This window comes from Vidua macroura, chromosome 7, assembly GCF_024509145.1.
Source record: "Vidua macroura isolate BioBank_ID:100142 chromosome 7, ASM2450914v1, whole genome shotgun sequence".
NCBI classification, from domain to species: Eukaryota; Metazoa; Chordata; class Aves; order Passeriformes; family Viduidae; genus Vidua; species Vidua macroura.
In genome coordinates, this window is record NC_071577.1 from 4,591,063 (window position 1) to 4,618,387 (window position 27,325).

General features: G+C 44.3%; 1 protein-coding gene across 2 annotated transcripts in view; it reads left to right on the forward strand.

Moving 5' to 3' along the window:
- Positions 1-27,325, forward strand: part of LRRFIP1 (LRR binding FLII interacting protein 1) — a 102,501-nt gene that overhangs the window by 19,203 nt on the left and 55,973 nt on the right. For both annotated transcript variants that reach the window (XM_053982213.1, XM_053982214.1), the window contains exon 2: positions 25,263-25,349. In XM_053982213.1, the coding sequence (XP_053838188.1) occupies positions 25,263-25,349 (87 nt within the window). The remainder of the gene's footprint in view (positions 1-25,262; positions 25,350-27,325) is intronic.

Genomic DNA, 27,325 nt, shown 5'->3' on the forward strand with positions numbered 1-27,325 from the left:
TGACACTGTGGCAGGGAGTTAATGCCTTAGGCTGTCAGGATGCTGTCCCACTGCTGGTGGGATCTGTAAACTCTCATCTGCAGCTGTCAGGTCTCTATTGATAAGGAATTGCTGTTGCAATTGGATGCCTGTGATAACAATTAGGATGGAAGGGATGCAGAAAAGAAGCTCAGCTGTTAATCTGGGCATGGTTTGCTGGTGGAGGCTCCTTGGTGCTTCCTTTGGACACTTTGTTATAACTTTCTATCCTCCTTATAGTGTGGTGCCCAAAAGTGCACACAGTAATCTCTGCACTCAGTAATCTCAGTCCCCCAGGCAGATTTGGGAGCACTCTCAGTGCTTTTCCTGTTAATGAAAAATTAGTACCACCCACTCCCCACAAATCCTGTGGAACAAGAAGGGGAGAGTATTTTACAACTTCCTCTGATTGGCATAGCTAAGAAGGTGCTAAAATTCAGGATACTGCAGCTTCTTGGTCCTGTTCCTGAGGCGTTGCTTCACTTAAAGGTTAAAGATGACTTTAATATCTTAATCATCAGAATACAGGATGTTCATTCCTAGACTTTAGCCACAAACCTCTCGTATTTAGCTGAGCTGTTTGTGTCTGGTGTGCCTGAGTCTCATTTCTGTTCAAAGGAAGCAAAGTTTTCATGGATGCTCCTGTTCTCCTGGTGAAGCAAGAATTCCTTGCTGTATCTCCAGGCAGCTTTTTACAGTATGTGTGGCTTTCATAGTTTCCAGCCCTGAAGCTGGGCATAAAAACATTCTTTCAGGTGAAATCAAGTGTTCATGAAGAATTTAGCCTGTATAGATTCTGCTCTGTAGGACTGAACTTCCATTGCTCCCAGGGCTGTGGATGCTTAGACAGTGGGGGTGACTTTATTTGGTTGTTTTCATTAATTTGTCCTTTTTCGGTTTGTAATAAATATTCTGCTCAGGTGTAGGAACAAACTAAGTGTCAGTCGGCAAAAATAAAAACTAATGCTAAACACGGGGTGAGAATAAAGGGATTGTGACTGGATTAACCAGGATTTTGCTGGAGAACTGGGTTAGAAATTCACTGTATCATGTGCCAAAGTTCCCATCTCCTTGAATTTGCTGAAATGTTAAATTTTAAAAATTGCAAAACTAAAACCACAATAGACCCTGCTGTGCTAATGGTGTAGCTGATGGGTATTTCAGATTTTTATATAGGCTGTTGTTGATGTTGGTTTAAGTTTCGATTTGGAAAAATCAAGACACTGCCCATTTTTAAATGCAGTATTCTGTAAATACCTGTGTTAACAAAACTTAGTAACTTTTTACTTAAGACCATTTCATCCCTAAGTCCTTTGGAGCAGCATGAACACTTTGGAACCTATCAGAACACTTTGAAACCTATCAGCTACCAGTGAATTTTGAAACCAAAAGCCTAAGGCTCAGATCTGTGAAAATAGTTTCTTGACTACCTAGCTCACAGTGACTTAAAAACCCCATCTTCTGTAGTTGTGTGCATTTTTTTAACATCATGGTCATGCAGTTAAGGGTCAACTCAGAGACCTTGGAGTGGTCTCCCTCCACTGTGGCTTTGTCACATCAGGGCTGATGTGAACATTGCACAGATCCTGGTCTTGTGTTCTCTGGATGCTTGAAGGAAATGACTCCTGTAGGTTTGCATCCTGAAAACCTGTTTAGGAGTATCTGAGGAAAAAGGTTCATATTTCAAAAGTTGATTCTCATAATTTCCAGTCTGAGCAATGGTTGGTAATGGTGGTGACAGGAACGGAAAAAGTAATTTTAAAGTACATTTGAAAGTAATGAAAAAAAAGGAATGTCTCAATAAGTTTTTGTATTCCAGTTTCTCTTGGAAATGGTTTCCTGGAAAGCCTGGTGATGTGTAGATGGACCATTGCTTGGGAAGCTGGGAGTGAGAATGCCTGGGGGAAGTGCAGTGTGAGTCCAGTGGAGTGGTCTTTGAGTGCTTTAGTGAACACTTTTTTAAAGATAAAAAAAGCACAAGAACTGTGCTGAATTCATGATGAAACGCCCCTGTAGCACAAAGGGTTTAAATGTCACTGTGAGGCATAAAAGTCTTGGTTTGAGGAGAAAAGACTATTTTTGTACAGCTTGTGTGCTAGAAAAAAACGTGGTCACATAACTGTCAATTCTGATGCTTCTTTAAGATCAGGAATATAATATTCCACTTATATTTAGCAGAACTGTGGCTCTGTGTGGACGCTTGAGCATTTGTTCTTTTTGTAAAGGCTATGGGCAGCTCTGTGGGATTCAGAACAGTGCTGGTGCTTTTTGACAGGGGCTGCAGAGGTGGGGTCTTAAGTACTCTTCATGTTAAGACAACACAGAAAAGCCCATTAAAACCCACTAAATAATTATGTTTATAAAGAGCATTGTTGCCAACAGACAGGCAGGAATCTAGTTTTGGAGGGTGATGTGTGCTGTGAGGAACATGCAGCTTTCCAGAGTCCTTTCCTGGCTTTCTTGTCATCAGAAAGGCATTTGCTTGTAGTAAATGCATTTAATGAAACTAATTTTAGAACCACAGGTCAGCACTTAAATTTGTTTTCTCCTTGTTAGTCTCACAGCTAGATCAGGCCTTAAATTTTATAACAAACAGGACTTCCAGGTCTCATTTCTTCTCCCTGTGCCAGGGCTGTCTTTCACACAAATGAAAGAACACACTTGTCGCCAGTTCTGTACCCTTTATAAGTCAGATTCCATTTTTTAACACTTGAATCATATTTCCAGCGCTAGGGTGGTGCTTTCCCCCCTTTCTTACTCAATTTTCCCTTTGTTCCCGATCCTTTATTTCTTTTGTTAGCTACAGAAATAGCGGTTGTGCAAATCAGCAGCGTTGTCATGGGGAGACATCACAGCGTGAACGTGATGAAAAATGGCCAGTTTTCTTTTCTTTTCTGTTTTTTTTTTTTTTTTTTTTTTTTTTTTTCTGCACTCAGACGCCACAGGGGGATGAGCAGAGAAATCACTGATTTCCTGTGATTTTCCAGGGCCAGCCTGTGGCTGGACAAGGAGCGGGTGGGGTGGTTGGCTCAGCTGGGCTGAACCGGGGGAACTCTCGGGGTATCCCTTGGCATCCGAGCCAGGCTGATTCCTTGGAGCAGCAGATTTGTGGAGCAGCGTGGCTCCCGCAGGAAGCAGTGCCGGTGCCATCTGTCCCCTGTCGCTTGGATCCGTGTGGCTGAGGCCGGAGCTGTCGCTGCTCCCGGGGACAAACGGGCTGGGTGGCAGCTGCCGTGCCTGCTCCGGGCATTAATTCCCTAAGGAGATCGGATCAAGCCGTGCCTGCAGAATGGGAGTAGCGCAGGAGCTACGGGTTCAGCACCGTAGAGACGTGTGAATTCCTCCTGAGCACGCCAAAGTGAATATTCAGGTTGTGCAGCTGCCCCTGAGGGCACCCTCTGCGCAGAGGTTTTTAAGGGGTTGGTGATAATCGGTTTGTTTGGGGTTCTTGCTGCTGCAAGGGAGTTGGTGGAAGAACGTGGCAGAGGCTCAATCCTGGACATCATCAGGGGAAAACAAACCCTTCATCTTGGCTCGGTGGTGGTGAGAACTGGTTGTTATTGCAACCGGTGCAATGTCACAGCAAGATTTAAAAGCTCGAGCAGGTCCAAGGAGAATGATCAATACTCCCAGCAGTGCAATTCTGTGGAATTACAGGACTAATAAAAAACTGCACAAAGAGGGAAATAGGATAAACACTTAAATTTCCTTATAAAAGAGATGGCTGGAATGAAAGCTGCACAATGTTTTGCTGTAAGGAGGTGGGAGTATATATTACTTTATGGTGACTGTGATAAAGCTTTCCTTTTCCAGAGTATATTTAATCCACGGGAATCTGCATGAAAGTCAGGAATGTATTCTAGGAGTAGCACACTAAACCTGTCACCTACTTTGCTAATTATGTGCCATTTTGAGAACAAAAGCTAAACCATGTGAAACATCTAATATAGAGCAAACTCCATGTTTAACCCTGATCAACTAAGTGGTTTATTTTATGTGGGTGATGGTATTGGCCAGATAAATCAGGTACTGCTGACCCTGTAATGGTATCAGTCTTGTACTTGCATTGTCCATCACAGCTAGAATCCTTACATAGTCAAATATTTAGACAGGCAAGCTGTGGTCTCAGCTGAATGTTGCCAAAACATCAACATTTAAAAGAGTATTTTATAAGGAATAGATGAAAAAGCCTTAGTTGTGAAGAGTAACTATTGCAACCTAGCTGCAACGATGTTCTGTTACATTTAAGTGGATTGTTTATCTCCAAACCTGGTGAAAACAAATTGAGGGCAATTTTGTATCAATCTCTTAAAACAAACGCTCCTGGTTGTGTTTTTAGTGGGAGAATCAGTCAGAGGAGATCAGATCATCAAAAGTGGTTCAGAAGTGGCCACGGGAGAGGCGGACTTGCAAAGCATCAGCCTGTGTGCGCTGTGTCCTTTGCGCTGGCACTGGGGCAGCTGGGCTCTCCTTTGAGCTCCGAGGTGGCACATCCCAAGCCAGCCTTGGGCCGGGCTCTGCAGAGCCCGTGTTCGTTTTGCTGCCTGAGATAAGCTCAGCAGGATCCCGTGTCCCATGCGGGAGTGAAATCCCGTCCGCGCTCGCCGGGCTGGGATTCGGTGCCTGGCGCTGGGAGGTGGCACAGGGCTGAGCGAGCTGCTGGGCTGGCTGCCAGGGCCCTGGAGAGGAGCTGCATGGCCAGCAGGAAGGCTTGCACCCATCCCCAAGGCATTCCTTAGCGATGGAGCTCCGTGGGTGTTCCCCAGTGAAACCGCTGCACATCTCTGCTCCTGCTGGAAATGTCGGCATCCTTCCCTGCCGCCCCTCAAGGCAGTGTTTGGAGGAGAATTATTCCTAGATTGGCGTGCAGAACTGGCCAGTGAGGAGTGGAGGCTGGGATGGGGCCCCGTCCTGGCTGCTGCTTGTGGCAGTTTTCAGTATCAGCACTTAGCTTTCACTGCCATAAAGCAAATGCTGATACGTGCCTAATGTGAAGTGACTTGTTCCTCCTGAATTGTACATTGCCCAAATTCTTCAGAAAGAAGCCAGTTAAGTTTTTCTTGCATAGCTAAATAGCTGCTTCAGGTGTATCTTTGTATGTGAAGTTTCCTTGGGATGACACTCTATGCTTATTTGTCTCTTAAATATTCTGTGGATCGCTTTTTATCCTGCCGTTCAGCTGAAAAATAATATAGTGTAAATTTTTAACAAATCATAACACTTACCAATATTCTTACACATCCCAGTTTCTAGATGTAATCAGCCTTTGATATGGATTTCACTTTGACCTATTCTTGTGTATAACTTTTCCCTGTGATATGAGCTGTAGCATCTTGGCAGGTGTACTATGATGTGACAAGGTACTCTTTTAAACATGTGAGCATTTCCAAGCAGTTTTTGCAGCAGAACAGTTACAAAGGCATTTTTTATAAAAACCTGGGCTGTTTATCATGCTTATTCCTACTATACAGCTGGATTTGTGGCAGAGCTTCTCCCGTTTGAAGGGATTTAGCCTTGCTTTTCCCAGGCCTGCACCATGGATTTGCATAAGCTGCAGTTACACACTCCAATGGCTTTTCCAGGCTCTGTACTAGAGGCTTTCAGTGAAGCAGACTTTGCTGACTGCAGCTCTTGTCGAGCCATTAACTTAGCTGGGGAGTGTCCTCTGAATGCTCAAGGTGGTTTCCAGATAACCTTGGCATTGCCAGGATTTCAAAAGCCCTGTCAGGTTAATAACAGTAGAACTCCACAGCCTTTCCCCTGCTGTATGAATGGAGCAGTGACTGATTTTGTGGTATTGCTGCCCACTGAAGTGACAGTTTCATTAATTGAGTAATGGTGTGAAATCTGCAGCTCCACATGTTTTATTCAGAGGAAATCTTAAACCTGCTGGTAGCTAATGCATGGTGTAAGCTGGGTGTATTCATCTGCTGGCCCAATCCTCAGCACTTCGAGCTTCTGTCTTCATTTAAACGTGTTTTTCAGAGAAAGAGTTCCCTTTTTTACTTCATTCTATGCTAGATACTGTATGAAGGAGAGACTGGATAGCAGAAAATTGCATCTTCTGGATAGAGTGAGGCTTGATGACCTCAAGGGGTTTTTTAAAACTTTTTTTTTTGGCACCTTTATCTCCGTGTATAAATAGCTCACAAGTCTCCTCCTCGGCATTGGCTAGATGTAAAGTAGTGTTAAATGCTTTTGGGAGGGGAAAGTAGGCTTTCTCAGTTCCTGGTGGATGGAGCAAATCCAAGCTGCAGGCTATATTTACACACTTAGGTTCCCTAGCAGCTTTTACTCCCTAAGTAATATGTGCTGATTTGGTGTAGTGTATTTAAAATGCACTCCAGACAAAAGATTTATGCTGGACTTAAAAGACAGAGAAGTGTTTCTTTAACATCAGTTTGTAGCTGCATGCTGTCAGCAGCTCCATCTTAATTTATTCATGCAATTTTTAGGTAATATTTTGATCAGCAGCAATTCTTACATCTCTTGAAGAGTCATTTAAGGTGGCCAGGTTGTGCTGCTTCTCTCCTTGGTGTTTGCTGTGAGCAGCTGAATAAGCTTGTCATTCATGCCCTTGAGCCTGCATGGATTGATTTTTTTTTTTTTTTTTTTGGAATTGCCTTGGCAAGGGTACATTTTTCTCAGCTCACTGCTCGTACCACAGGAGAATTTCTCAACTGTATGAAGTGCCCTGGCACCGGATCCTCCTGGAGGAGTTCACCGGGGACAAACCCACGGCTTTATCTGTGTTTGCAAAAGGTCACCAGGAATTCTCAGTGACCTCAAGGAGACTTTTTTTCTTTCAGGCATCATTTCAGGTTTCAAGGAGCTCTGTTGCTTCCTTGCTTAATTGGTGCTGTTGAGCCATGGAGATTTGCTACCTATTAAAGCATCATTGACATGGAAGGCTTTGAGGTCTTCTCTCCAAAGTTTAGTTGGTTTAAACTCTTGTGCTGTGTGACTGGCAGCTGACATGGCTGTGAGCATCACTACAGCTTGGGGGAAGTTGCTGTGCGTCTTTTCAGAAATGCTACTCTGCATGAAATTGTTTTCAGGGCTGAGATGATAATGGAAGTTATTCTTTGTATAACTTCCATATGTGTTGTGGCATGGTTTTTTAATATAACTTAAAACCCTACTTTAGCTTTAGTAATAAACTGTGTTGTGCTGATTAATGTTTGACATTAATATTCTGGAATCATTTACAATAAATCTTCTGTTCTCTGGCAGACATGCCTCTAAAACCTGTTGTTTTGTATGTCTGTAGCTCCAAGTACTTCTACATCCATAACAGACAGCTTTGAAAAATCAGGGGAGCAGTCAGAGCTTTTATTAAAGTCTGGGTTGGGATGACTGATGTGTGCAAAGTCTATTGCCAAAGGAACCCAGAATGTGTAAAAATGCCTCATGTGGTTTGGGGTTTTTTTTTGTGTCTGATACTGGCACGGTGTTGCATTTTAGAGATGAATGTAAAATCCTCTCTTTTTTTAATGATCAAAGGCATGGCTTCAATTCAGAATCCTTCTTTCCTCCCTTTGTCAGTCAGTAGGTTGTGCATATAATGAAATACCTGTTGAGGTCACTGTGAGTAATCCTAGAGGGAGAAACCTGGGAAAGGAGAGCAGCAACAAAAAATACCAGAGGGATGAGAAGAGGACCAAACACACCCTCCAGGAGCTGCCAGAAGAACTAATGATGGGTTTCAGCTGTGGTTCCTGTGTCAGTGACCAAGCTCAGCTGTGCTCTGCTGGCCCTCCTGATATTGCCCTGAGGTACAAAAAGAAGAAATTCAATCTATTCCTCTGTCAAAAAGTTTCTGCCAGTCTCCTCTCTCTGTTGTAATTTATAGTTAAATGATCTCTCTTTACAATTCCCACTCTTAACTAAGAAAAGGCAATAAATGATTAATAAGTCCCAAAATACTGAGCCTGGGAGGTAGGAGACAAAACAGTGCAGGAAGTTCTGTCCCTAAAAACAGCACTTAGTTGAATCCTCAGCTTCTGCTTTGGGCTCTGAGGTGCTCCTACTTAAAAACCATCTGTCAGCACAGCACATTGCTGCCTGTTCTTCCACTTAGCCACCAGGCTGTGGGAGTCTGCAAGAATAATATTGTGACCCTTTTCAAACCTCTTCATGGTTGTTTGGTTGGTTTTTTTCTGCTGTTGAAGTGATGCTGAATGTGGAAGCTGCTACCTTTGAACAGGACGGTTGGTATTTAAATAAAAAACCCTGTAGGTTTTGTTTGAGTACTTCAAAAGTATTGGAGATGGAGCAGAGGGTGAGGCTGCAGAACAGGAATTACTTACAAAATAAAGCTAGCTAGGATTTGTGGGTTATTTTGAGAATCTGGGGGGTTTGGAGACTTAACACAAGTTCTAAACATCCCCAATCCCCTGCCAGCTTTGTTGGTTTGCTGCTTCACATGAGTGGTTGAAATGTTTCTGGTTTCAACCTTCAGTTTAAGGTTGAATTACCAGGTCCTCAATAGGAATACAGAGCAATGTCCCTTCTACTGTGGTCTTTTATCCTCCAATGGTAATTTTCATCTACATCCTCGATGACTGAATAACAATGTCATTAAACATTTATATTGAAAATTCAGGGGTTCAGCTTTGCGTGGTGGAAGTAGTGTCTCCTCAGGGACACAAAAAAGTGTGCTTTGCTTGATTTGCTTGATTGCTGCTCCCTCTTGTGGGGTTCAGGCCAGTTCAAACAAGCTTGGAGTTCATTCTTGGTCTGTTTAGATGGAGTAATTAATCAGTGGTTCTCCTCTGATACACTGGGTGGGGTAATGACATTAAGACTTGCTCCTCCGTGTACCTCTACAAATCAGAGCATTCTTTTATATCAAGGAGGCCAAATCTATAAAAGCATTTAATTCACTTCTTAAATTTAATTCAGGTTTTTTTTTTTCAAGAACTCACCCAGTTGTGCTGTTAATATATGTCAGGGTTTACACTTCTGTCAGAGCAGAGATGAGGCAGTTCCACAGCTGTAGCAGACTTGGCAAGTCTTGCTGTGCTGGCAGCGGTGAAACCTCTGACACGTCCTCTCCCGTAGTCAGCGCTTCTGACTCGCACTCTGCTCCCCTTCTTAAGTGAGATGCTCCTGAAAATTAAACCCCCAAAAATAGCCCTACCTCTCATGTGCTCTCCTGTATCCCAGCAAATGCTGTAGCTGGGGGAAAGATTTTTTTTTTCCTCCCCTTGTAATTTCTCAATTGCTCTGCTGGCCTAAAATCTCCACATTGAATGTGTTGTGCCTGAAGATGTACAAATACTGCTTATGTTTGTTTTCCTCCAGAGAGACAATGAGCTCCGGACATATAATCTCTGTTCTCTGGTCAAGAAACTGAAGTGCTGGGGATTTCTTCGTTGCTTCTAATTGATGGCAAAGACCTGTGCAACTTCACTGACGAGTTTTTTTACGTGAAACTCTTCCAAGAATTTCCCTCTGAAGCTTAAAAGACAAATTGTCCTGACCTCTTGCAAAATGGGAAGGGGCCACATGAGTGTGACACTGAAACAAGAGCAGTTCACATGATGTAATTTCTAATATTACACCATTTCACAATAATGATAGGATTTGTCTCAGCACTGCAGTTTCTATCACTTCACTCATGTTGAACTGTTTCTGTCCAGGAACTGCAATATGGGTATTAAATCTCAGCTTTGGAGAGTATTCAGTGGATTACCTGAAACTTTTGATCTTCATTTTACTTGGCTTTAAAAGAATAAATCAATCTCAAATGTGCTGCATGCAAAGTCTGTGCTTCTGTGGAGACCCAATGCTGTTGTTGGACCCCTAATGAATTCCCTGTTAATGTATTTATTCTCTCTGTGATGCAGGCAAAGGTGGGATTTTGGCTGAGATTAAACAGGAAGCAGGTGCACTTGATTTGAGGGTTCTATTTATGCCTTTTCTTAAAGCTTTATATCATTTTGTGTCACAGGCTGGAACACTAGAACAGCATCAGTAACCTTTACTTCAAAACTTGTGATTTTCTTTTCTTTGGCTGGTAGTGTGAGCATTATTTTAAGCAGTTGCTGGGGTTTGTATCTACATTTTAATGTGCTCTAAGTGCAGAGCTGTGTTCAGGATTTGCCACCTTTTATTCAGGTGAAATCTGCAGTTCAGTGGGGACCAGAGCGTGATCCCCACAGATTACATTGTTTGTAGCAGTCCCTCAGTTTCACTTCTTATTTATACTTCAAATTCTTTTATCAGTCAGCAACAAAACCTCTGTTTATGTCCATGCATCAAAAAGATGTTGGCATCTACCCAGCCCCAGAGCCCTCCCCAACCTGTGTTTATGCTGTAAAGGAACCAGATGAGAAATTTCACTTTTTTGCAGGTTCCAAATGGGATTTTTGTGCTTTACTTTATGGTCAAGACAAATGTGTTTGCTCTTCAGTAACATGTACCAGTGGCTGAATTAATTTTGCACGTGTGCTCCCTTACGAAGAGCCTTTCTGCTGTGTGCTGGTGCCTGAAGACGAGTCCCCAGTGGGAAACACTGGTTGGAGCTTTGCTTCCAGAGAGAAGTCAAACACCAGAAGTCTGAAATAAACTCAACTCTTTTATTTGTGACCCCTGAGTGACTTTAATTGCAGAGACAGTTCTGCAATCAAACAGAAATATGGTATTTAAGTGGCACTCTGCAATACAACTTGGGTGTTCTGAGGTTCAGTTTTATTTCAATTTTAAATGAGGACAACAGTTGCTGCAAAACACTGCTGGTGCCCTAGAGAGAACTACAAGTGGTCACTGCAGAAGAGAAACTTCTCTTTTTATAAAGAAGTTGGGTAAAACAAGTAGAAGAAACCACTGGCTGCAGCTTCATGCAAATAACTATTTCAGGAGACAACACTGGGAAGATTTTTATGCTTTCCTTGTGAAATTCAAGCCCATATTTGCTAATGCTGCCAGTGGGTTTTGGTTTTTTTTTTCTCCTTCTAGGTATCGTTTCTTATTGATTAATTTATTTGTATGAGTGATCCAACTTTTCCAAAGTCAATTGGACTCCCCCAAAACTATTTCCATGAGTTAACAGTCTTGATGTAAATACATGGCTGCAGTATTTTCCAGGGTGTAGAAAACACATGGATTTGTTCTCAGAGGCAACAGCTGTAGAGGAGTATCCAAATTCCTGCCTGGTGGGACCAACCACTTACTGACCAGAGAGCTATTTAGGGAGAAAATGCCAATTGAAGAAGTGACGTAAATGTGGTCAGTTGATACTAACTGAGGAGCTGCCAGCCAGCATCCTATCCTGGAGTTGCTCTTTCATCCCTGTTTTGCTTTTTTGGAGTGGAAACAGCACGAGTGATTGATTGCTAAATAGCTGTGGAAGTGATGCACTCTATATATAGAGTGGTGCTGGAGAACGGAGCTACAATGCTTGTGAAAAAAAAACCCCAAAAACCCAAACCAAAACAAAGCCCCACCAACAAAAACATTTATTGAGATAATAAATGTCTAAACCGCTGCCAAGATGGAAATGATAACAAGATACCTCAGTTTTAAGAGGTGTTTTAAGATCGATTCCTTGGGGCAGGATTTGCTTTTTGTAATCCGTGCAAGCTCCTGGTGGAGCTCAGTTATTGTTTAGACTAAATATTGTTTATTTTTGTATTTTTAGCAGCAGCTCCTTGGGACTCCAGGGCAATATAATTTACGAGGTAGGATGCAAGTCCCTAATTGTGTCTTGCATTGTAGAGCTGTACAGGCTGTTTGGTGCAGAATAAACATTCTCCTCCTTTGTAGGGGGGAAAGGTCTGTGTCAACAAGACTTCACAGCCTCTGCTCGCATGCCTGAGTTCTATCTCCAAGATGGTTTTCCTGGCAAACACATCAGCAAATGTTTCTCCAAAGTGCACAGTGCTCATGTACAAATTCCTTCATTAGTCATGGGTCTCGTTCCCTCTTCCCCTTCCCAGTCTTTGGCTCAAAATGTTAAGCAAGAGGACCAAGAATGCTGAGCCCTTAAACACAGATAACTCACAGCAGCACCCTCAGCATGTCAGAGCAGAGTGTCTGCCTGTTCCCACTCCTGGTGCTTGGGAATTAAGGAAAACAGAAAACCAACAGAGCTCTGGCATTCGGAGAAACCCTAAAAACAAAATTGGAAATCACTCTTGGAATGCCCTTGCAAGAAAAAACTACCCATGAAAAAATCCATCATTTAATCTCCCACCAAACTTCAGTCTCGTAGGATTGCAGGGTGTGGGTGAGCCTGACCCAGGGAAATAGGTTCAGGCTGCAGTCAGGGTGGTCATGGGAACACCATAACAGTTCTTCTGGCCAGGTTTCCACTGTAGGTATACTTCATCATCCTCTTTCTATGGGGAAATTGGACACTGCTCAAAGGGAACTGTCAATTTTTTTTCTTTGGTGTTTGCAGAGGATGTGATCCCTGTTCATTTAAGGTGCCATCCTAGTTCATTCTCTCTAGTGAATGCAGTCAAATATTCGAGTTGAAGCCCTGATGAAGTTTAGCTGTAAGGCTGACTTTTTGGACTTGATTGTTATTGTTAATTTGATTTGTCTCTTTTCTTTTCATGCTGAGTGGAAGAGCTTTGTGACTTAACCATGGCACTCCCAGAGCTTGCAAATGCTGGTGGTATTTTCCCACCTAACGTCCCTGATGAGGGTAGGATGGAGTGCAGAACCTCTGCCCTTTTTGGAATTACTGCTGGGTTTCCAATTCACAAAATTTACAGTCGTGGTGGGAATGGTTAATTCCAACTCTTTAATTAGATTGGAAGTAGAGCCTGGGAGATGGCAAAGCCTCGTGCTATGGATACACCAGCAGAAAAGCACTTTTCTACAAGTAAAAGGCTCTTGCTGGATCATTTTTGTGGTTTTCTACACAGGTTTTTTACACTCGGGTTCTGTGAAATGATCCGAACCAAAACTCTTCCTTTTTCCTTTGGTTTGACTTTTTTTTTTTCCATTATTAAGGAAAGGAATGGAAAAGCTGAAGACTAGGCCAGGAATTATTATGAGAGCCACTCTTGAATCTGTCGCTTCTAAAACAGGAAGATGATGTAGCTTTTCATACACCCATTTTTCCAATTTCTGAAGCTTTCATCCACCAATATTTCAAATTTCTGAAGCTGAAGTAGTCTGGCTTTAATATATTCAGTGTTGGTTTTCGGGGTATTTTTACTGCTTTTACTACTTTTACTACTACTACTTTTTTTACTACTTTTGTTAAGGTTGGGATTGAAGCTTTTGAGATGATATTTTGTGTTTAGGTTTAAATGTTTATTTTTTCTTATTTATGATATAGTTTTATAGGTAGTGAGTATTGTAGTATTTTACTAACAAGGTACAAAATGGTTGATTATCTTTTGTTATAAGGCTTTTTAAGGTTAAACTATCTAATTAAGAAGTGAAACTTAAATTATTTTTACTTCTAATTCAATAGAAGTCTGCAATGCGAACTTTTTTGTCTAATTACAAAATACTACTTAAACTCAGGAAGAAGAAGGAAGAAGGTAAAGAAGAAGGATTAGTTTTTTTTTTAATACTTCTGTTTTGTTTCATATATTTTATTATATTCTAAAACTTTAAACTTTGTTATATTATACATATAGACATGCATGTGATATTATACATATAGACATATATGTGATATTGTACATATAGACATATATGTGATATTGTACATATAGACATATATGTGATATACATAGAGACACATGTCTATATAGATATTATATAAATTATACATATTGACATATATATCTATTATACATATAGACATATATAGACATATACAATACACATACTATAGTATACAGTTTTATTTAAACTATATACTTGTAATTTTAGTGTTATTAATTAATTTGGAAGGGGTTTTTTTTACGGCCTTAGATTAAATACAGTATTTTTTTGTGTGTTTGGGTTTTAAGTTTAAAATTCTCAGCATCTAGGGTTCTAACAATTCAATATGCAAATGTTGATGGCATCACTGTTTTGGAGCTGAATGACAAATGTGCCAGAGGCTCCCCAAGAGCCTCCCAGCTTCCCTGCTGGAGCATGACTCAGTCTGACTTGTGCCTGATCCAGCAGTTTCCTTCCTCCTCCTCCTCCTCCTCCCTCCAGGCCGCCGTGCAGCCTGGCCAAAAGATAATCTGTTGATCCTGGCAGGGGATTTTGGTGCTGAAAACCGGACATTGTTTTCCTAAGGAGCACTTGGCTGCGTGTGCTGGAGTCCAGTGCCTTGGTGCTGGCTACAAGGAGGTTTTGTTCCTGTGGCCAGCTGGGCTCCAGGCGTGCCAGGATGGCCCAGCAGGCAGGGATGATGAAGAGATGAGGCACAGATGTCACTTTTCCTGTCTCTCTCACTTCGGGTGGGTGTCACTCCAGAGGTTTTTAGTGGCTTTCTTCAGCATTCGAAGAACATCACTGTGAACCTTATTTAAAAAAAAAAAAAAAATTGGAGTAACCAAATATTTCTTCTAATATAAGTATTTTTAAGCTTTTTTTTTTCCACATAATGAGACTTTCTTTCTCTGTTCCCACTGTTTGGAAAGCCAGGACTGAATAAGACACTGACAGCCATTACTGAAACTCCAAGAATCATAGAATCATTTAGGTTGGGAAAGATCAAGCCTAACCAATAAACCAACACTGGCAAATCCACCAAAAGTGATACCACTTGAAGAGAATGCAGGAAATGCACAACAGAATTTCATTTTTGTAGTTATAAATGAAATCATCTGAGTTAGGTATGGAGATGATGGATAGTGTTGGGAAGTGGCTGCCGTATTGCTGAAGAATTAATACTGAGGTGAGCTAAGCTGGGGCCAGAGTGCTCTAAGGTGCAGGTTTTTACAGTTTTTAAACCTGTCTCTAAAGGTTTTGACTACTTTATTCCTACTTGCATGTCTCTTAACCTACCTACAGCATGTCTTAAAGACAAAAAGTAAGTATCAATTGAGTATGAGCTGTGCTGAGGGCCAGGCTTCCTTGGAATTTGAGTTATCAGTGATATTAACATACCCAGAGGCTGACTGGGTGATCTTTCCCTCTTGCTTTTGACGCAGCTCCTCGGTTGTTGGTTGTTATGGGTAAACTGCAGTTCTGGAAAGCTGATTTTTAGGATTTGGGCCAGCATTTGTGGAGGATTGAATTGTTCTGAGTGCAGGCATGCATTTTGTGCGTGCCTGTTTGCGAAGGAGAGGCGTGTTCCCCACGGGGAGATAAGGAGTCTGTGTCATTGGAATCAGAGTGCTGTCCTAAGTGCAGTAAACTTCCTTTTTACTTTCTGCTTAGACATACCCAGCTCACAGTTATCCCACCAGGTTTCTGAAAGTCTCAACTGACTCTTTTTTTCCCCTTTCTAAATCTCCCATTACCTGTTTTTCTTAGGCTCAGTTTAGCATTGTAGTAGGTGCAATGCATAAATGGGGACATCCTTCCTGCTTAGATATGTCCTGGAATTAATGTCACTCTTCCACAGCATCCTATTCCAGATGGGAAATGCATGGGCACAAGAACTGTGTGCTGAATAAAAAAATAAATGTCAATTTCAGAAGATGCTGATGTTTTTCTGAATAGGCGAGAGCTATGATGAGACAGGCACTGCAGTTTTGAGGGGATTTGTCAGAACCTGATTGGAATTCCGAGCCTCCTTTTACATAAAATCAATTACAAAATGCTGAAATGTGTGTTCAGAGTGCTGTCAGCTCTGTATTGCTGAAAAATGGAAGCTTGCTAGCATTAAAAAGACCTCTTGATCCTTCAGTTCCTATCCAGCAGGTCTGTAGTACAGTTGTTTGTTTGAATTTATCCTGGGGTGTGTATGAAGTGCTTCCTCAAGTAAAGTGACTAAAACCAAACATCTTGGCTTGGAAAATAAATAGGAAAAGGTGGGGGTGGGGGGGGGTAATTTATGCCTGGTGTAGGAAATACTTTTATTTTCAGTGTATTTTCCAAGTGACGGTGCAAAACCTGTAGAGATTTGCCAGTGAATATCAGGGGAGGTTAATTCTTGTTAACCAAGAACCAGAACAAATTGCCTGTTTCAAGCTAAGATGAAGATATTTGTCACGCTGAGTTCTTCTGATGCTTCAGATTTACACAGTTAACATCACTCCCCTTCTCTGTTAAAATGTCTACATATAAGGCAATATGCACTTTTCCTGAAGAATTGACTCCAGTGCCTGGTCCTGGCTGCCTTGGGGTGAGCTGCCATAGTCCAGCAGTGCCTTCTTTCATGGCTGAGCACCAAACATTGCTGGAAGCCCCAAATCATGCTGTTACCTGCACCAAAACTGAATGCTGAGCAGCCTCTGGGAATTAGGGCACGGCTCCTCTTGGACTTGGGGCTGTTCACAAAAGACACACCTGCTGGAGGATGAACTGAGTGTCTGCTAATTGAAGTTTTAAATTATAGATGCTTCACAGGAGCATATAGTATTTATTAGTTTCTTTATGCATGTGCTGGAGTGGATTTGAGACAGTTCAGATTTGTTTTGTTAAAGCAAAGTTGGGTCATTTACCTGGTGAGGAAGTTAAAAATAACTTGTAGGCTCAACTGGTGGCTTTGGGGTTTAATGAAAGATTTGACTTTGGAGATCTTATTGCAGCCTTTCAGTACTTAAAGAAATTGTTATAGGAATGACAGAGATTTTTGACAAAGTGTATGGGAGTGACAGGATACAGGGGAATCTCTTCTCACTGCCAGAGGGATACTGGGGAGGAATTCTTCCCTGTGAGGGTGGGCAAGCCCTAGCACAGGTTGCCCAGAGAAGCTGTGGCTGCCCCTGGATCCCTGGAAGTGTCCAAGGCCAGGCTGAACAGGGCTTGGAGCAATCTGGTCTCATGGGAGGTGTCCCTGCCCATGGCAGGGGGTGGCACTGGATGGGCTTTAAGGTCCCTTCCTTACCAAACCCAAACCATTCTGTAGTTCCATGACTCACATAAAACCAGTCTGTTCTACAATTGTAAAGCTTCACCTGACCCAAGCAGAGTTTCTCCCAGGGGCAGGGTGCAAGTTAGACATCCCTAATCCCCCTTATTTAAAGGAAGCATGACTGGCCTTCCCAGGGACAGTGGGACATGGCTTGGGTCCAGGGACTGCCAGTGAATCCAGCTGAAGTATTGCCCCCAAATAAAACAGTGCCAGCGCTTCCAAATTAGCTAAAATACTGTGAGCAGCATGGCAGCGTGTGCTCTGCCAGTCTGAGCAGCCAGATTCCTTGTCCTGGGCAGGCAGCTCATGGAAAAACTGAGCTCAGCCGCTGGGTGGAGGCTTCGCTGGGCTCGCTGGCCGGGAAGGAGGGCGCAGGCTGAGTTGCTAAGGAGCAACCTGTTTGGCTTGCCGTGGAAAATCCCGTGCCAGGAAGGGATGACTCCCCGAGTGCTCTGCTGCTGCTGTTGTGGAATGGCAATGGGTAAAATGAGCTCTTCAGGCTCCGCAGCTCTCCTGGCCCCGGGGGTTTCTCCCTGGCCTTTGTGAGGGGATGGGTGTGCGAGCTTCAGGTGAAGTCAAGGGGAATCGAGAGATGCTTTGGGTGAAATCCGGTGAAATCAACAGATGGCATTAATCTGTGGAGCCAGGATAACTGCTCTGACCGTGTCTTCAATTGTTCTTAGGGTATCGTTCCTTTTAGTGCCACTTAAAACCACTTGTGCCCTCTAATCCTTCTGCACCTTCGGCTCATCCAGCTCATCACCAGAGACCTTTTGAAATGCAGGATGTCCATTATTTTTGGCCAGCCACTATTCCCGATTGCTCTTCTGCAGTGCTGTCAGACTTCAATTACACGTTTTGGGCTTTTTTTTTTTTTTTTTTTTTCATTATTCCATAGCGTGTAATGCCATTTCTGAAGGAATAAAACCAACACCAGCCTACCAGCCCATCTACCACCAGTGGATGTCACGTTTTAAGCTCGACTCTACACAACGCAATCCGCAGCACCGATATAATTGCAGCAATTAACAGCAGTGGGGCGGTTTGTTTCTGCCATGCAAAGGCCGCCTGGCGTGAATAGGAATGTACATTTATAAGCATCTGCCCTGGTGGATGCGCAGCCCGGAGGGAGGGCGGGCGTGCGCCGAGTTGTTGGGATGTTCTGCTTTTCTTCCTCGGGGACAAGAGGGAGGCGAGGAGGCCCTTTCCGTGGTGGATGCCGTGCGGGTTTCGGAGCGATGCCCGGCGGCGGCAGGTGTGTGTGTGCTCACCCCGCGCTCCCTCGGCGCTGCCCCGGCCGCCGAGCGCAGCGCCCGCTCCCCGCCCGCTCCCCGCTCCGCCCCCGGGCCGTGCCGGGCGCGTCCGGGCGGGCCCCGCCGGGGACAGACGGCGGCAGCGGGAGCCATGGACGCGGCTGCCGACTGCCTCAGCCCGGCTGCCCAGCAGCAGGTAAGGCCGGGCGGCTGCGGGGGGCTCGGGCAGCGCGGCCGGGACGGCTCCACGGCGTGGCCGGGAGCGGCCGGCGCCCAGCCCGGGGGCTTGTCCCGGGCTCGCTTTGAGCAATCGCTGGCCATAACGTGAGCTGTGAGCTGCTCCGGGAGCCGTCGTGCCAGCGGGACCTGTTAAATGATTGCTAAGTAAAGTGGCGCAGCAGCCCCGTGGGACCATCAGAGGGCCGCGGGCGGGTCAAGCATCCCTCGACACGAGCTGTCACTCGGGCTGACCGCTGTCACTGCAAGGGGGAGAGGAGCTGTCAGACCAGCCCAGGATGGGCTGTCGGGCTATTAGAAGGGAATCCCTACGTTTACGTTAAGGTTCATCAGCTTGCTGCCTCTGAAAAGTAATTTGCATTTAAGAGAAAGGTGAGGAGTAAAGCAGGATGTGGACTGACCGAGCCCTATGTGATTCACGGGTTCATTACCATGTGAGTAAGCGGTGCAAAGTGTTGTTTGTATTTATAACTCATATGCAAAAAAATGTCAGATAAATATTCCGGTTTGACCTCTTAAACACAGAAGTCGTTGTAGTCCCTCTTGTTTCGATGCTAAGTAGTGTCACCACTCACCTGGTGAGCTCCTGGCACTCCTGGGTTAGGTCACATGTTGCTCAAATGGAAAAACATTGCCATGGGTTAGCACTGGTTCTACCCGGTAGCTATGCTGGTCAGCTGTGTTACAGGGATATTGCAAATCAGGTGTTGCATGTCCAAACAGAATTTAAATTATGTAGGAGTGCAAAAAACCTTATCAGATTTTTGGCTGATGAAGTGTGACTTGGCTAAACAGAATGAACAGTCCTATAATATTTGAGGAAGAGGATACAGAATGCTGGAATGGGACAGCATCCATCATGAAAAATTATGTTGGCCCCAAAGATGACTGGCTGGTCGTGTCTTAAGCATGTTGGCAAGAGGTTTAAATCAGCCTGAGAATAGTTATTGCAGCAATGCACAGCAGTGTTTGCTTACAGGGAGCAGGTGTAATTTAGTCAGGCAGACTTGTGTTTTAAGGTTTCTCTGGCAGTGGGATCAGAGAGCTTTTCTGGGTATGGTTTGGTGCTGGCAAGCTAACACTTCAATCCTCCATGACAAATACAACACTGGCTTTGATTACTAGTCTTAGAAGCAGGTAATTTGGAGTGCACTGGAATTGAGGGGTGCTTTGTATAGCTGGAAAACTCTTACACATGTTACTATGTGGCAAGTCAACATAGTCATTTTTCACCGCTCAGAAAAGCAGCATAACTTCCTGTCTTTGTTGGCTGTGTCTTGGGGCTGCCAGGCGAACAATGAAGGCCTGGCCATTTCAGGAGGGAAAGGCTCTGAGAATGCACACCTTCAGGATGTGTGTGTGTGTGTCGTTGGCCTCTACCTTAGCAACTCACCTAAATAATTCTCTCATCGCCGCGACGATGACAGCGCAGCTTCCCCGGCGCGGCGCGCGGGGCCAGGAAGCCGCGGCTTCCGTCACCATTGTGCTTTATCCCCCGGCCACGGGCACAGCCAGGCCTCGTCCCCACCAGTGGTGTTTAAAAAGGGGCTGTGTAGGGCTCGCTCCACAGCAGCTGCACGTCCCATGCTCCCACCTCTCCCCACTGCTGCGGGTGGCAGAAGATGCTTCTCACCCTTTCCAGCTGACACCCAATACCTGGTTTGGTTTTTTTTCAGACATAGTTGTGCTCGTGTTACAACCTGCTTAATTTTTCCCTCTTCAGATCTAAACGTACTGAACTCCTTAAGTCAGGGTAAAGATTTGCTGCTGCATAGGGCTGGGTTTTTATTTTCAGGCTGAGTGGCCCTTCAGCTGGAGTGTCAAGTGCTGAACAAGTAGCCCGGCAAAAGCAACGAGCGTTCTGCAGTTCAGCAGTGCATTTGTTTCAGGGCTTGGTGACTGTAAATCATTCTGAACAACTGCAATAAAAAAACAAGAATTCAGTGTGTACATTTGTAATATTTGAGTGAGTCCCATAAATTAAGGTGATGATTTTTCAGCTGGTTCCCAATTCTGTGTTCATCTCAGCAGGCTGGTTGCCATCTCTAGTTTTGCCCATGGGACCTTACAGAAGTCTCTTATGAGGTTTGGGGTTTTTTGGTATGACATGCTCAGTAGGGCTGAAGCTGCCATTTCTCCTTGTCAGATGAGCAATATTTCATAAAAAGGAAGTTGCAAAAGCTTTGTAATGAGTGCAATTAGGCTTCATATTTTTATTCTTCTGTTTTTGACAGTGATCTGTCACTTTTGATTGAGGCCTGTGTTGCTTGCTGAGTCACTGGTGAATTTTAGATGATTTTAAGAAGTCAAGGGGACTTCTTCCTTCAGTCTTAGTGATTTCTAATTTTTTTTTTAATCTTTCATCCCTTGAATAGTTATTTATGCCTTAGGCAGCCTAAAGAACAGCTTTTAATAAGCTGAATTTCAGAACTGTGTGAATTTTTGGGTGGTTTTCTAACATTTCAGCAGTGTCTCTTGCAGGCTGCAGTGTCTGTCTCTGCTACTGCCCTTAGAGGTGACTCGACTCTGGGCTCTGCCAAGTGCTTGGGCTGGACAAAGTCAGCCAAGCAAAGCCTGCTTTGGTTTAGTCAGCACAGAGAGAGAAATGTAAAGTTAGCGTTGCTGCTTGCAGGCTGTGCAAGAAATCAAGGTATTTATAGCACAGAGCAGAGTCCAAGAGGCTCAGAGAGTGTGGTTTGACAAACTCCGATGCGTTCCGTCACGCCCGTGCTTCTGAGGAAGAGGCCCCCAGTAAATCTGACGCTCCTCTGTGTTTGTCTGAAAGTCTGGCCTGTGTTTTTATTCTTACACGTCCTAAAGGTTCACAGCTTGAGCAGGTGGGGCCGTTCTGGGTGTCCTTGCCCTGTGCCATGCTGGGGGGCACCCACGGTACCTGAGCTGGGCTTTGGCACAGGAAAACCTGCGTGCAACAGGCCCTGTTTGGCTCCCACACTCACTGCAGGATTTGTTAGGCTTGCTACCAGACTTTGGTTTGACTTTGATAACATCTTACCCAGTGAGATGTGGACTCCTCCCTGTCCTGATGGATTTACTTCCTCTGAGCTCACGGGCAACACCAGCTTCATCACCAATGCCACCTACAGAGTATTAAAAAAAAAAAATTCATTCTGAGTTAAGTAATTCCATCCTCCAAAGCATGCTAGAAATGGGATTATGAAGGCCACAGGTTGACCATTTGATGGCTGGCCTGACTATAGCATGATGTATTTCTGTTGAGCTGGAGAGCACCCTCCAAAGACTTGTGAGTAGCCTCACATACTGAAGCCTTTTTTTTTCTCCTTGCATATTTCCTGTCCCCCCTTCTCTCATTTTGCTATGGGCTTGACAGCCCTTTACGGAAGGATGGCTGGTTTCTTACAAACCCTCCTTTGTCCAGCACAAATGAGCTGGTGTTTGGTCAGGAACCATGGTGAAAATAACTGTGTAATCATCTAAATGGCACCCAGACATCCTTGAGAACATGCTTGAAAATATTCCTTAGTGCTTGATGCAGCCCTTAAGGTACAGCAGCCTTCTGACAGAGAAGTTGGGGTTACTAAGGAGCTAAGAGCATTATTTGGTGGAGACTTATTCTTTTACTCCATGAGGATGGTCAGGCAGTGGAACGGGAGCCTGGAGAGGCTGTGGAGCCACCAAACTCAGAGGTTTTCAAGAGCCATCTGGACCAAGCCCTAAGCAGTGTGATCTGAATGTGATGCTGACCCTGCTTTGAGCAGGAGGGTGGGCTGGAGACCTCCTGAGGTCCCTTCCAGCCTGAGCAATTGTGTAATTATTTGTTTCACAATGTGATGAAAATGAGGTGCTTTAAAATATGAGTGTTCAGGATGGAATAACACTTGATGACTTCTTACAGAGGTACCAGTCTGTGATAACCACAGGTTTTTAGCTTCAAGTTCAAGAACCCAGGATACTGTTTCTGTTGGTTTTATTCAAAGATACTTAAGGCTGACGTGGTCATGGAAAGAAAAAGTTCATAAATAAACAATATGCTTGTTCCAAGATGTAAGCTACGGTTAGTCAAAGCTGCTGAGTGAAAATATGTTTTTATTCTTACAAGGTTTGCAGGTTGGTTTTAAATAGGCAGCTGGAGGGCTACAAAGATGAAATAGAATAAAGTAGAGATGCACCACTGATTGGCACTAGAAGCAGAATTATATCCTAAGAAATGACACACAAAATGTGTGGTTTTACACAGTGTAAAATTCATTTAACTTCCTGCAGTTGGTATCTGTAATTTAGAAACTGGCGAGCCTCATTCTCAGGAAGGCCTGAGAAAAAGTGTCTAAGTTTTAAATTTTTTTCCTATTTTTCAAGTTCCTTCACTTCATATTATATTGTGCTTGCTTCTGGGAGAATATATAATTCTGCAACATTGCTAGCAAGTGTGTAAGTCCTTTGGTCCTTATCATACAAGGAAAACAAGGGGAAATATGTATGATTTGGATTATATCTGAATTTTACATATAGGCACCTAGTTCTGATGGTTATTGAAATTCAGCTCAGCTGGTTATTGAAATTCATGAGGATGACAGCTACGATCATGTTAACATCCAAATAATCTTGTTTCTGCCTTTTTCTGTCAGGAGGGAAGTTGGGGATACACAGCCTGTACTGCTTGGTGTGTTTTACTTATGGAGACTTCAGGGCCCTTTGTTTTCCATAGGGAAAAAACAATTTGTGCTGGTGTTATTCCTCACCTCTATCAGGTGGGGCTTGCCACTGTTTATTTTTAAATAAACAGGAGGGATCATATCAAGTTGATAGGAGGCTTGTTTCCAGAGCTGTGATTTCGTGCCTTTAGCACACATTTCAGGCCATGTTTGGACAGTGGGTGTCATCAGCAATTCCAAACACTGCAGGTGGGTCACGGCACTGCCTGCCAGGGATTCCACCCAGCCTTTGCCCAGCAGCAGCAGGGCTGGGGCTTTCTTTTCTGGACAGACTGCTTCAGGCTGGGAGGTGGTGTTGAAAACACATTTGGGGATTCATGCCTGCACCAGAGCCTGCTGTCCCCCTGCTCTGTAAGTAACAGGTTATGAGAGGGGATGGTTTTGGGTGCAGGTGTGGAGGGTCTGCTCCTACTATGAGTTTCTGGCCATGGCAGAGACACTTACCTCGAAATTCAGGCAAAGAACTGAAGGGAGAGCAGCTCTGTGCAAAACCAGCCCTTTGCTCTTTCTGCCATGGGCTTTTTTTAAATTCTCTGAGAAGACTTGTTTCCTTTTACAAGTAATTTTTCAGACTTCACAGAATAACAGAACATTTGGGGTTGGACAGGATCTCTGGAGTCCCAGTCCAATCCCCTGGGTCTCCTAGAGCAGGTGACACTGAAACATTTCCAGTTGGGTTTGGGATGCCTCCAGAGAGGGAGACTCCACAGCCTCCCTGGGCAGCTGTTGCAGTGCTGTGCCATCCTCAATGAACAGGAGTTCTCTCTCATGCTGAGGTGTAACTTCTTGTGGTTTAGTTTATGGCCATTGCTCCTCATCCTGTCACTGGGCACCACTAAGAAGAGTCTGGCACCACCCTCTTGGTGGCCTTTGGGATATTTGCATGGATTGATGAGATCCCCTCTTGGTCTCCTCCAGTCTGAGGTTTTAAGATCTGCATCATCACAAACCTCGTGGTCCACCCATACACCAGCTCGTGCTTGATTTTCATCAGCCCTTTTCTGTTAACTGCAAGTTTCAACCATCCTACTCCCCTTTTTTGGGCTTTTTTTCCATGTTTTGTTTGTGTTTTTGAAGGCTGTGACCCTTTCCCCTGGGTTTGAGTGGTGACTGCACTTACAGAAGGGAAAAGAAATTACAACTTTCTTTTTTTTTTGGTGGTTTTCCTTCTGTTTAGAAGTGCTACTGAAAACACTGGAGTTTTGATTTCTCTGTGTGCTTGACCTTGAGATTATGGCAGATTTTCCTGTCGGTTTGGATGCTGTACTTACAGTAAAAGGTTTCAGAAGCAGAGGAGTTGGGTGTAACACCAGGGTGGACTGGCTGTGAGCAGTGCCTTTGGTTCCCTGCTGAGCTGTTCTGAATTCCACCGAGCGAGCTGCTCATGGTTGTACTGTACCAAGCCTGAGCTAATTTTACTTTTTCCTGTGTAAGACCTACTGGCTTTGCCTGGGATTTAAAGCAGAATATTAAAGATGTTACTCTATATGATGTTCCATCACTTCCAACTGGGCTGAAGTGAGGAAGCACTGTAGATCTCTCGAGAGATCCATTCCTGGCAGAATTCCACTCCAGCAAGGTTTGGACTGGAATATGGAATTTTGGAGATTTATAATGGACCTAGTGCATTTTTCTCTCCATAATTTCAGCCTTGGCTGTGCATACTGAACTCCAGTGTTTACCCAAATCCTGTGCCCAGGTATGTGTGCATACCTCAGTGGTTAGGAGAAATGGCACATAATGTGTTTGGTGTTGGTCAAATTAATTCATCAATAAAAAACAATCCACGCTGCAGGGGAGGAAAAAAAAAACAAACCCAACCAACCCAAAACAAAAAGAGCAAAACCTGCCTTTCTTAAATAAATCTCCCTGCTTCCTCTCCAGCCACACAAATAATAATTAAAGAGCTCTTTTAAACACAAGTGTGCTCAGGGAGGTTAGTGCCTGCACGGGGGTGTTTTACCTCACTGTTATGATAACAAGTTAGGGAAGGCAGGGCCATTAGCTGCAATAGGGAATTAACTCCTCCAGATGTGTTTACAGCCTCCCCATTCCCTGCCCTGCTTCCAGAGCGTGTTCCCCATTGGGTTGCCCAGCTTTCATCTCATCCCATCCCTGTGTTCCCGTTCCCAGGCTGAAGCCAGACTTGCGGCGAAGCGAGCGGCGCGGGCGGAGGCGCGGGAGATCCGGATGAAAGAGCTGGAGAGGCAGCAGAAGGAGGTAAGGCCGAGGCTTTGGGGGGTGCCTGGGTTCTATCCAGGGAGGAGGATGTTCAGAGATCCTGAAACAGAGGGCTCATCTGTATTTTGTTGAAGTCGTCTGCATGGAACTAATGTTGATCATGGAAAAATGTGGGAAAAACGTGGATCGTGGCAAGGATTTTATCTCGGTGAAGCCAGCGTAATTATTCACAGAAAATCCTCGTGGTTAGTAATTCTTGTTTAATGTTAAACTTTGAAGTATGCAGCTTCTTTGTGTGCCTCTTGGAGGTGGTGGATTCTTATCACTTCGTTAGAAATCCAATGAATATGGAAGATTCCTGGCCCTTGTATAACTCCACTGGGAAGTTGTTCTGCTTCCTGCTGTGAAGCTGGTGCCTTGCCCTCCCCAAGTTTGTAAAAAGCATGGGCTGCTGTTGGCAGGGGCAAGGGTGGAAGCTGCACTTGGCAAAGCATTATCTGGTGAACTGAACCAGAAGCCCTCAAAAGTTGTGCTTGGTGATGTGCGTTCAGTGAAACAGCAGAGTGGCTGCAAGAGGGACAACAGTAATCACAATTAAGTTTTTTCAGTAGATTTTTGAAGGAGAGAGGAAGAAGTAGGGAGTCTGGGGGCATGGTCTGGGAATACATAGTAAGAATAAATGTGGGGCAGGAAAAAAGGGAAATGGCTTCACACTGAAAGAGGGCAGAGCTGGATTGGATATTAGAAAAAACATCTTCTCTGAGGAGGGTGAGGGTATAGAAGGGTGAGGATGGTGAGGCTATAGAAGCTGTGGCTGCCCCTGGATCCCTGGCAGTGTCCAAGGCCAGGCTGGACGGGGCTTGGAGCAACCTGGGATAGTGGAAGATGTTCCTGCCCATAGCAGGGGGTGGAACTGGATGTTCTTAAGGTCCCTTCCAACCCAGACCATTCTGTAATTCAGTGGTTCTACATTTGCTTTAGGGTGCAGAGCAGGACTGGTTGAGCTTTGGAGCAGTGAATCAGGAGGTGACAGCAGGATGTGGATGAGGATGTGACAGCGGAGCAGTGCCAGTGCAGGCTGCAGCAGCCAGCCCACAGAGAAGCTCCCGGGCAGGTTGCCCACGCTCAGCTTTTGGTGAGGCAGGTCTGGATGTGTCTCAGCTGCCTTGCTGCAAACACAGAGCTTGAGGAAGGTGGGAGCCTTCTCCTGCTGCAGTTGCTGCTTTCTGAAGGATGTTTCTTGCAGCCTGGCCCACACTGGGAAGTGCTGTCACTGCTGAGCTGGCAGCTGGGGCGGGGGGACTTGGGAGCAGCCGTGGGAGGGTGTGCTAAACAGGCACCACGTGTTTTGCTTGGGCAGCAAAGTAAATAGGGGTGTCCTGGCAGCTGACACCATCTAATTTGCAGGTGACTTAATGAAGCTGATGACCCCTTTGCAGATTAAAAGCTGATGCTGCAGAGGGTGTCTTGGTAAACTGAAATTTAGGTGTGAAAACTAAAGCTCCTGCAATTAAGAGCTTGTCATCTGAAAACGTGTGAAAACTTTGTATAGATAGAAATTGGGTAGGGCAGGATGTCCCTCTGAAATACCACAGTCATTGAAAGCTCAGCCAGATACCCATCACAATCTGCTTTGTAACTCACTGGCATAAATGACACATTTATTTAGTATTTTGCATGCTTGGATATTCTGTAACTTTTTGAAATAGTTTAATCTTAGCCCCCAGACGCCAGGTAGAGATATTAAGGATAGCTGCAGGAAGTTTTTCATTGCCACAAGTGTCTTACAGGTATAATAAAACATAAATACAGAAAATCCCAAGCAGTGATCAACACAAGATATTTGGCACCTACCCCTTCCTTGGAGGGGAACCTGCTGTGACACTGGGACATGTACACCTCGTTCTCTGCCATCTTCATTTCCCTTTGCAAACTTTGCAGAAACATAAAGAGCGCTTTTCCACTGCTGCTTTAACCAGAAGTTAAAGTACTTGCTTTACTACTTCAGAAGGCCT